The sequence below is a fragment of the Lolium rigidum genome, chromosome 5 (assembly GCF_022539505.1).
Source record: "Lolium rigidum isolate FL_2022 chromosome 5, APGP_CSIRO_Lrig_0.1, whole genome shotgun sequence".
In the NCBI taxonomy this organism is placed as follows: Eukaryota; Viridiplantae; Streptophyta; class Magnoliopsida; order Poales; family Poaceae; genus Lolium; species Lolium rigidum.
The window spans coordinates 207,213,661-207,224,974 of NC_061512.1; the positions used below are offsets into that span (position 1 = coordinate 207,213,661).

Below are 11,314 nucleotides of genomic sequence, written 5' to 3' on the forward strand. Positions count from 1 at the left end.
GCCGGCGAATGCTGACCGGCGGCAGGCTTTTACAGCGCGCGGAAGATGATGCGATGAGGACGACGATCGGTGTCTCTCGCCGACAAGTTGGGGCCAGCAGACGCGCGGGAAGTTTTTCTCGCCGTTTCGCGCGCTTTTGTTTCGTCCGGAGTCCCCGAGAGCTCCCCGGGGGGGCGGGGATGGCCTGGGTTCGCCGGATGAATTTAGGCCCAAATCCGGACGAAATCGAGGAACCGGGAACGCGACTGGGCCGAATTTCGCCGTCCGGATGAAAAAACATCGTTCGGGGCCAATGTTAAAGATGGATGGCATGAATGCCAATAAAACCACTTTCATTATTGGAGCAACAAACAAACCTGAGATCATAGACTTAGTATTGCTTAGGCCTGGGTTATAATCACTTGATTTGTGAGCTCAGTTGCTACTAATGGCCGGCGATGAAACTAACCACTCGCTCCATGAGCGCCACCGCTTCCGGGCTGCCGTAGTCCTGGACGAAGAAGCCGTGCCCTTTGCCTTCCGACTCGAACCACTCCACGTCCCCTCCCCACCCGCTGGACTTCACCGCCTCGTAGTACGCCCGATTCCTCGGCCGCCGCGGGTCCTCCGACGCTGCGCAGACCAGCATCCTCTCGCACGGCAGCGTCCTCAGGCTCGGCGCACCGGCGGCCAGCGGGTTCATCCTCGGATCGTCCAGCCCACCCTTCGCGCCCGGAAAGATGGCCGCCCACCTTTTCTCCACACTCACCCTGTATTCCTCTGCCTCCGTGTCCAGTTTCACTTCGCCGCTGAACGAAGGGTGGAGCAAGATCACGCCCTCGATGCGCACCTGCGCCGCGGCAGCAGAGCGGAGACCAGTCAGGCCCGCGGCGATGGCCATGTTGTGGGCAATGTTCCCGCCGGCGCTGCCGCCGGCCAGGAAGACGCGCCCGAGATCGCCGTGCTCGGACAGCCACGGATCGGCCGCGCCGGACACGGCCCAGTTGAGCGCGGCCCAGGAGTCGTCGTAGGCCGCCGGGAGTGGGTGCTCGGGAGCGAGGCGGTAGTCGACGGAGACAGCAAGGACCCGCGCGTTGCCGACTAGCGAGTTCATGTAGCGGTTGTGGCGACGACAGCCGGTTGACCCGACGATGAAGTAGCCGCCGTGGAAGAAGACGGCGATCGGGAGCTTCGTCGCTGCCGCAGTGATCGTGTCGCCTCCGGATTCGGCGGCACGAACCTCTGGTAGGAAAAGGCGGACGGAAACACCGGTGGCGGCGTCGATCACGACGTCTTTGGAGGTGACGCCGGTGTCGGCGTCGAAGCCGGCTGGCACGGTGTCCATACCGCTCAGACGGTCGATGTGGCCGTCCTTGTATAAGCGGAAATATCGGGCGTCGACCACGATCTCGGTCCTCCCGGAATCCATCTTGCAGCGCGCCTGTGAAGCTAATACTCAATCGCGGCCAGAGGCAAGGAGATCGGTGGTTTGGTGGACTGGAGGTGAGCGGAACTGCAGAGTTGAGGAGGACATGTGAGGTGAGGGCAAGAGGACCTGGGTTATCCATGTGCGTGCATTAACATCTGAAAAGTTCAGTTCAGCTGCTTCCATCGATCATTTAATTGGCATTTAGCCTGGTTTTCCTTGTTGATGAAATTTGTCCATTTGGGGGAAGACCTATTCTTAACAGCAAAGATGTGTTTGCCGCAGCAAACTAGATCAATTTGATTGGGTAGTAAAAGAAGCGTCTTGGTTATTGCAAGCTCTATCACATTGTTCTTATTGTTGTTCCAGTAGAAACAGAGATAATTTGTAAATGCTTTCGTTTGTACGCAATAACGTGTTTTTATTCAACCGTGATAATGATTCTGCTGGTATGAAAAGGTTTGCTGGAGCAAAACAGAAAAAAAAACAGAACACTTCAAAGCGGTAACATTTGCCAATAAACTGACACAAATACGCAGTAACATTAATAAGTCATGTATCACATGCCCCACTTTGCTGGGCGGCTCACCTCGTGGGATCTCAACCTGGGCATCGAGGGTCATGGGCTCGCCATTTGGATCATCATGAAAGACGAAACTACTAGTAAAAAAAAACTTAGCGTGATCGTCTCCGCGTCATCCTCCCCGAGCCTTAGAAGGCACAAGCTTAGTATGGTCGGCGGCCCGATTTCAGATCCCGTAGTCATGTTCTTGTCTTCTTTGGCGCACTTCTTGTTTGAGAAAGTATGGTCATTTTAGGTAGATGGCTTCTTCCTGCTGGTTCCGTCGACGGCGAAGACGGTACTTATCATCCTGCCTTCCTAGGGATGTCGAAAATTTCTTAGACAACCGAACAAAGACCAACGAAGGGTGACTCCATAGCCTGACATTTTGTAGAGCTTGTGTGGCACATTTTATATATGTCCACATAATTGTGACACTAAAACTAGACTTTAATCACATTACTTATGATACCATTGTTTCTACCTTTTTATCTATTGTTTCTCGGTCATGTAATATTGTCGTTGACAATTTGGCTATTGATTTTTTCTCATATTTTTTTGGCAGCTAATTGTCATTATGTTCATGTCGTGGTGTAGTGCAATTTATTATACTAAACTTTGCTTATTTGCAATTAGCCATTTCTTATGGCATACATTTTTGATCCATACAATCATTCATTGTACTTGCAAAAATTAACCATATAATAATGCATATTAATATTGAGATACAATACATTTACTATATAATTTTAGTTTTTACCATGCAAAAATGCATTTATATCCAGTTTATAGCATACACCACGAGAAAAATGGTGTTTGTTGTTAGTTTTTCAATGTAGAACCTCTTAATAATATTCTCTTAAGCCAAAAAAGTTTAGATCTAAGTTTTTTTTAAAATATACATATTTGCATGTCTTCATAGGCTAATTTATTTCATTTATATGAATTGTGAAAATATGTATATATGTGTTTGCCACTATTTTAGTTTCCTTTCGTATCATGACATAGAGCTATGCGTCTCGTAGAGGTTTCTAGATTGCATGGTTGGCTATGTTAGCTTAACTAAATACAAGGTTAATTATTGACGTATTATGTAAGAAATTATGTAATATATAAAATACAGTGACTGGATTGTCCTTGAATCATTGGAATGATGTTTTATTGGTTCTTTCATGCTAATTATGTCTTCAGTGGTCATGTGTTGAACAATCAAGGTGTGTGAGGTTGTATCAGAGTTTATTGTTCGCTGCCGTTTATGACTTAATTAATAAAACCAGGCGTGAGGACCTATGTTTAAAGAAGAATTTTCCACCGTAGCATGTGAGCTTCGATGCACAGAACATGTTTTCTTTTGTAAAGACCACGGAAAATATAAAGAAAATACGGTGAGATTCAACAGATACACGATGGAACTTTCCCTGCCACCGAACGATTGCACATTGTACATCTCCTGATCTCCAACTCCAGTTTTTGCGCCAAGTTCGGAGAACCCCACAACACGGCAGGTACGCGTCGGCAGCCACTGATACTGCCACTCTTCACCTTCAATCACCCGACTGTTCTCCCTTGGGGACCCATGGAACCAAAACCTCCAATCAGCGGTCGGCGCATAGCCAGATCGGCAGACATGACATGGAGCTGAAAGCCTGAAACTGCGCGCCCTGCACCAAGGCGTCGCCGTCGATCGAGCTGCTGCTAGGAGGCACGGGGCCGCCTGAATTACGCCTGGATTTTTACTGCTCGATCACACGACGCCGGCCGTCGGTTGCCATTGTTCCATCTCCTACGACTCTACGAGTGAGTTTTGGATAAAATGGTCAGCGCATCTCGGGCGCAAATGGACGCGGAAGATCCGTTTGCGATCACGCGGTCAATAAAACGTCTATACCCTAACCTAGCAGCCCAACGCCCGACGCATAGTGTTCGTCCCGTTCGTTTAGACGCAAATGCGGCTCAAAAGTGCTCCGTGAATGCGTATAGGCAGACGCCACACGGACAACGCGGCCGTACCCACGCTTCTCGCATGGGTCCACCTCAGCGATACATATGCTTCGTATTCAACGTGGCATAACTTACGGGTGGCGCGTTGCAGCTTTTCTGTGCTGCGTTAGTGGCGCGTCTCGCCTTTCGCGCTTGTGCGTCGGTGCGCGGTGTCCGTTGTGGCGCCCATTTTCTGGATCACGCCATTGCCAGAGCCCGACATATCCACCCGACCGACGCCATGGGGAAGGGTTGGCCTTACCGCAAGACGAAGAATGGCCACAAGGCAAGCGGCTCGCAGTCCGGCAAGAAGCCGCGTGGTAGGGCGATATGTTTACATCAAATTCGCGCGTCGCCTCTGGGAGGAGAATCGGCCGGTGCCATGGCCGGATGCGAGCTTACCGAGAGGAGGCTGGTACCCCAACGCCAGGCGCGTGCCGATCCCTCCCGTGCCACACGAGGGCCGAGAGAACCCGATAGACCCGCGAGGAGAAGATCCGGCGTACGTGCAACGCTCCTACAACTGGATCTCGTTCGGGACGCGGGAGTTCGACCCGTGCCGCTTGATGACCCACAAGTATAGGGGATCGCAACAATCTTCGAGGGAAGTAAAACCCAATTTATTGATTCGACACAAGGGGAGACAAAGAATACTTGAAAGCCTTAACAGCGGAGTTGTCAATTCAGCTGCACACTGGAAACGAGACTTGCTCGCAAGAGTTTATCGAGTAGTAACAGTTTTATAGCAGATAGCGGTAGTGAAATAACGAGCGACGAGTAACAAAGACAGCGGTAGTGATTTTAGTAAACAGCAGGATTAAAATATCGTAGGCACGGGGACGGATGACGGGCGTTGCATGGATGAGAGAAACTCATGTAACAATCATAGCCGGGCATTTGCAGATAATAATAAAACGGTATCCAAGTACTAATCAATCAATAGGCATGTGTTCCAATTATAGTCGTGCGTGCTCGCAATGAGAAACTTGCACAACATCTTTTGTCCTACCAGCCGGTGGCAGTCGGGCCTCAAGGGAAACTACTTGGATATTAAGGTACTCCTTTTAATAGAGTACCGGAGCAAAGCATTAACACTCCGTGAACACATGTGATCCTCACATCGCTACCATTCCCTCCGGTTGTCCCGATTCTGTCACTTCGGGGCCATTGGTTCCGGACGGCGACATGTGTATACAACTTGCGGGTAAGATCATAAACAACGAATATCTTCATGAATCAATAACATGTTCAGATCTGAGATCATGGCACTCGGGCCCTAGTGACAAGCATTAAGCATAACAAGTTGCAACAATATCATAAAAGTAACATCTACGGATACTAGGCACTATGCCCTAACAATCTTATGCTATTACATGACCAATCTCATCCAATCCCTACCATCCCCTTCGGCCTACACCGGGGGAATTACTCACACATGGATGGGGGAAACATGGCTGGTTGATGGAGAGGCGTTGGCGGTGATGGCGGTGATGATCTCCTCCAATTCCCCGTCCGGCGGAGTGCCGGAACCGGAGACTTCGGCTCCCGAGACGGAGTTTCGCGATGTGGCGGCGTTCGGGAGGGTTTACGGCGACTTCGACTTCTCCCCGTGCGTTTTTAGGTCGAGGCGAATAAGTAGTCCGAAGGAGGGCGTCGGAGGCCGGCCGAGGGGCCACACCACATGGCCACGCGGCCCCCCCGGGCCGCGCCGCCCTATGGTGTGGGGCCCTCGGGCCTCCACCTTACTTGTCCTTCGGCTCCGTCGATATTCGGGAAAATAGGCCCTTTCGTCAAAATCCCGAGGTTTTTCCTGAAAGTTGGATTTCTGCACAAAAACGAGACACCGAACGGTTCTGCGAAAACGGCGTTAGTCCGTGTTAGTTGCATCCAAAATACACAAATTAGAGGCAAAACAATAGCAAAAGTGTTCGGGAAAGTAGATACGTTTTGGACGTATCAACTCCCCCAAGCTTAGCTTATTGCTTGTCCTCAAGCAATTCAGTTAACAACTGAGCGATAAAAGAACTTTCACGAACACATTTGCTCATATGATGTATATATTCTCATGATATGGCTAATACTTAAGCAGTTCATAATAAGATACATGCAAATAAGGTCATCTAACAGCTATGTCAATCATGAAGAGGTACCAACAATTAATAATAAGCATCATGAATCATGTATATAAGCAGGATTGCAATGTTCATAAGAGAGTATGATAAAGTGGTATCTCGCTTGCCTGTATTTGATCGGCAAAACATAAATGCTCGGGCACCTCTGGAGTTCATAGAAAGACTAGAAGTAGTGATTGTCAAAGATAAAAGCATCAAAGTTATACCACAATCAATCATATTTTGAGACAAGCATATTATACTAAGAATGACGGGTTGTGCTCTCAAGAAAGTGCTCAAAGAAAGGATGGAGACACAACATAAAAGTAAAAGATTGACCCTTCGCGGAGGGAAGCGAGGGATTAACATGCGCTAGAGCTTTTCATTTGTAAAGCGGGAGTAAAATTATTTTGAGAGGTGTTTGTTGTTGTCAACGAATGGTAATGGGTACACCAACTACCTCGCCAACCGGACTTTCAAGAGCGGCTCCCATGAATTATCTGCATTTTTATGTGGCACTCCTTCCAACCTTTCTTACACAAACCATGGCTAACCGAATCCTCGGGTGCACGCCAACAATCACATACCATGAAGGAGTGCCTTTTTAGTTTAGTTTTATTATGATGATGACACTCCCCCCAACCTTTGCTTACACAAGCCATGGCTAACCGAATCCTTCGGGTGCCGTCCAACAATCACAAACCATGGAGGAGTGTCTATTTAAATTAATTAATTCGGGACTGGGAATCCCATTGCCGGCTCTTTTTGCAAAATTATTGGATAAGCGGATGTGCCACTAGTCCATATGAGAGTCCGTCAAAAGTAAATGACAAGGTTGAAAGCTAAACACCACATACTTCCTCATGAGCTATGAAACATTAACACAAATTAAGAAGCATTTTGAAGATTTTAAAGGTAGTGCATGAGAATTTACTTGGAATGGTTTGAAATGCCATGCATAGGTATTTATGGTGGACACTCTGGAATAACTTGGTTTTCATGTGTTTGGAGGCACGAGCAGCGTTCTCGCTCAGTACAAGTGAAGGCTAGCAAAAGACTAGGGAGCGACAAATCAAGAGAGCGATAGCTTGTCATAATCATGCTTGCGGCAAAATAAATTAAGCGAGGCATAAAAGTGATACAAGAACTGCGAAGCAATGTAAATCATTGAGGCTTAATTGACTTTTGTTCAGTCATATGCATGCGTGAGCATGTGCCAAGTCGATATAAATGAATTATTCAGAGGAGGATACCACAATGCCATACTTACTTATGAATAAAACAATGCAAGCAAACATCCATGACATGCTACTCATATTAATAGATTGGAGCTAATCATGAGAGATCATGAACTACTAGACTTTCTTAAATGACATATACCTCACATGAACCAACTAAGCATGCTCACATGGATGAGTATATGTACAAAAATGAAAACAAATAGAGTTCATACCAGCCTCTCACCACAATCGGATTGTCGTAGATCGTCATTATTGCCTTTTCACTTGTGTAGCTTGGATAATATGAAATGAAAACCACGCTCCAGCCACCGAAGACCATTGAACTCATAATGAACTTTACAAACCAAAGAAGAACAGCAAATATTTTTGGTGTTTCCGAATTTGAGAACAAGAACAAAAGGAAACAAGCAAACAAAGCAAAATCTTTTTGGGTTTTCTTATAGCAAACTAGCAATAGCAAATAAAGCGAAATAAATGCAAGAAACCAAGATAAACAAATGGTGAAGAGAAACAACAGAAATATTTTTGGTCTTTTTGTGTTTTAGGAAAGAAACAAAGCGAAAGCAAGAAATAGCAAACTAAAAGAAACACAGAAAAGCGAGATGGCAGAAATCTGCCAAAACCTGACAGCAGTACAGAAATCGATTTTTACAAAAATCTTACGTTGCTCAGTTCGAAAAGTGTTCAACTAATGAAAGTTAGATAATAACCTGGGGAACCTGCACAAAAATTGGCTTCGCAAAATAACGTTCTAGCTGTGCGCAAGAATTTTTACGGTAACAGCTCAGAATCTGTTTTCAGGCAGCACTTCCCCAAATATCATCTTCCTCTCATTAGAAAACCACTCAAACAAACTAAACAAGTATATACAAGTATCCAGCAATCATAATATGCAAAGAATGAGTGATGCCGGTATACCTCCCCCCAAGCTTAGGCTTTTGGCCTAAGTGGAGTTCAACCCCATCGCTGGTCTGGGTTCCACGCCGGTGGATCATACATGGAGTAGTCATAATAAGGTACCGATGCAGAAGAAAAGCGTGGGGCTCCTCATACCCAGCTTGTGGATGCGAAGAGCTTGCTGCATCGGATGACGAGTCGAGGTGTTCCTCCACCTCATCCGTGTTGTCTCGTGCATGATGGCTTCCTCCCTCGATGTATGCATTAACTGCACTTTCCGTGACTGACCAATCCTCCCTGGAATCAAAGTTAAACGGAGAAGGTGCAGGCAATCCTACTAATTTTTCAACTTTCTTAGTCCTTGTCCAAGATTTCTTGTAAAATGTTATTCTATAAGACAGGTTCCCTAAATTAGACGAATTAGAAAGAAATTCATGCTTAATCATGGAAGCTATGTCAAGTTTCTCCATGGGGAGCTGAATATCAAGATGGTGAGGTCCCACATTATGCATAGCTAATAAGCGAGAGGCGATGAGACCCCCACAAATTCCTCCCTTCTCACGGTTAATGGCAAGTCTGTTGGCTATCAAAGCTCCCAAGTTATAAGTCCTATTACCTTGTAATGCAGCAGCTAGAAAGGCTAGATCCGGGATAGTTACTTTACCTCCATTCTTTCTCGCTAGAACGCACTTGGTAATGAAATAAGCGAAGTAACGAATAGGCTGGGAAATGAATACTACTGATTTTACCATGATCCTCCGAGAAGCTTCTTCCATGACAAATCATCTTGAAGAGGTCCAAGAGCTCTTGCGGCGATCCCTTTATCTTCTCGCATGATCCCCATTGCGGCACTACGATTCTTTGCACAAAAATCACCGAATGGCAAGTTGACGGTTTTATTATAAATTTTGTACTTGAACCATGGGGTTAGACCGTGACCAATTGAATTTAAAATCTTGCACTACCGACATAGTCAGTTTCACATATTGGCATGGTTCCCCATCAACAAAATCATCCAATCCTGCACGAGAGATTAAATTTTGGACGTCCTGCAAGATCCCTGCACTTCTCATGAAATCCGCACACGGATAGTAAGTGGGATATACTCCTTCTTCTCGGTGAACTCTCATGTGGTGACCCGGCATACCACTGCATGGTGTAGTATGCAAGTCTGATATAACACCAATGAAACACCGTTCCACTCGTATTATATCGCTCAGAGTGGTACAACAGAAACATATGCGGGTCCAAGGCATGTCTATAGAATTACAACACAGACTCTTTACAAAAGATCCACACAGCCTCCTACTTTACAATGAGGTAAAACTGCAAATAAACTCCAAAAGAACGACTCGTGATCTAATCTTATCACTGGACTCTATTTGTAGAGTATTTGACTAGCTATAGAGGCTATGAATAGATTCTAGCTAAGTAGGAGCTAGGTTTAGGAAGCTAGTTCCATTCTATGGCTAAACTAGGTTTTCTCCTTGTTGGATGTGGTATTCGACTCATCCGACAGGGTCCTGTCTCTTGAAGTAGTTGTTGACTCCTCGGTCTTCGAGTTGCACTCGTAGCTCCTCCTTCGATGCCTCCATATCTAAGCAGGGGATTTAAGAGTGGGATGAGTACGAGCGTACTCAACAAGTTCATTATAGGAAAGAGGTGTTTAATGCACTAGCTACGACATTAGACCAGAAAGTCTAATACCAATGCAAGTTTTCATAACCGTTTCTTCAAAAGGTTGCTTTTATTCAGAAGAACTATGTCCGTCAGCCTTCACCGGTTTACTAGAACTTCATGGAGCTCCTTTCCGGCCGTGTTCGCAGTTCCATATCCCGGAACAGGGAGTGACAGGTCACGGTTCTTTACACTCTGCAGAGGTGTGTTGCTTTACCCATAAGAGATCTTAACCTTGTTGCCAACCGAGCACGTTACCCGTCCACACTTCCTTTGGTGTGAGGCCCGGTATAAGGTCTAGCCAATCATGTTCCTCCGCTACCTCGAACACCCACCCGTTGTTGCATGCCCCGACCCTGGGTCCACGCCGGTCCCATTATTCCCGTAATTTCAGGGTGGACCCCGACCACGACGACAGTGCTTGGGCTCTACCATACACTCCTACGCCGGTAGCTGCAACCCATCATAGACCGCATTACCGTGGGGAATTAGAATGGGATCCCCACCCCTCCGGTTGTTCCGCAAGACACAACCTGCTACGGCAAGCAATGCTTTACCGTGGGGAATTAGAATGGGATCCCCACCCTCCGGTTGTTCCGCCGGATACAAGCCGCTACGGTAAGCGCATCCGTTGATGAACGAGAGGTGGAAACACTTTTGACTACTCCGTCCCACTCCGGATCTTATGGTTAACACGGGTATTACGGCACAAGAATCATCGGCGACATTTGTTGTTTAATCCTAGATGGATATAAACCCGTGCAATGGAACCTCCACCATATCAACACAATCCATGGTTCCATTGCCCACCACATAGTCATATTCATAGTTATGAAAGTAGTGGTTTTGATTTTTATGCAATAGTGATAACCATAGTACTTTGCAATTAATTTGATAGAAATACTCAAATGACATGAGCAAGCGATGAACTTGCCTTTCTTGACCGCAAGATTATGCAGCAAGGTCTTCGATACGCAATAACTCCAAATTCTGAAATAGCATCATCGTCCGGTAAGGACGATGTTTAAAAGATTGGCAAGGATGCAATAATGCATAAGTATGAGATGCAATCGCTCTAAGCGTGACCTAACCCCGATGATTTAGGATTAGTGAGTTGTAATGATGAGTTTAGGGTGTGTTGCACTTTTAGAGTGATTCACAAACAAGGTTTTTATTAGGATTGAATACTTGGTATCATAAACATGTGCTTGGAATATATCATAATAATAGCATTAATAGCACACAACAATAACAATTGGTATAATCCTAACATGTAATGAATAGTGGTTGGTTTAAGCACTATATGGCATGGTTAATTATTAATTATCATATACTTCAAAAGAATAACTTTTGAAGAACATGTTCTTTAATAAAGAACAAGTATGATAATTAAGTGGGTGGTTTTCTATGGTTGACTATGGCTGCATGTAGTTGTTGGAAT

The 11,314-nt window shown here is 46.0% G+C and overlaps 1 protein-coding gene across 1 annotated transcript; it reads right to left on the reverse strand.

Moving 5' to 3' along the window:
* Window positions 1-295: 295 nt before the first annotated feature.
* LOC124654563 (tuliposide A-converting enzyme b3, amyloplastic-like) lies at window positions 296-1,499 on the reverse strand. Its single transcript, XM_047193561.1, has one exon. The coding sequence runs from the start codon at window positions 1,406-1,408 to the stop codon at window positions 425-427; it is 984 nt and encodes a 327-aa protein (XP_047049517.1). The 5' UTR covers window positions 1,409-1,499; the 3' UTR covers window positions 296-424.
* Between the last annotated feature and the right edge of the window lie 9,815 nt (window positions 1,500-11,314).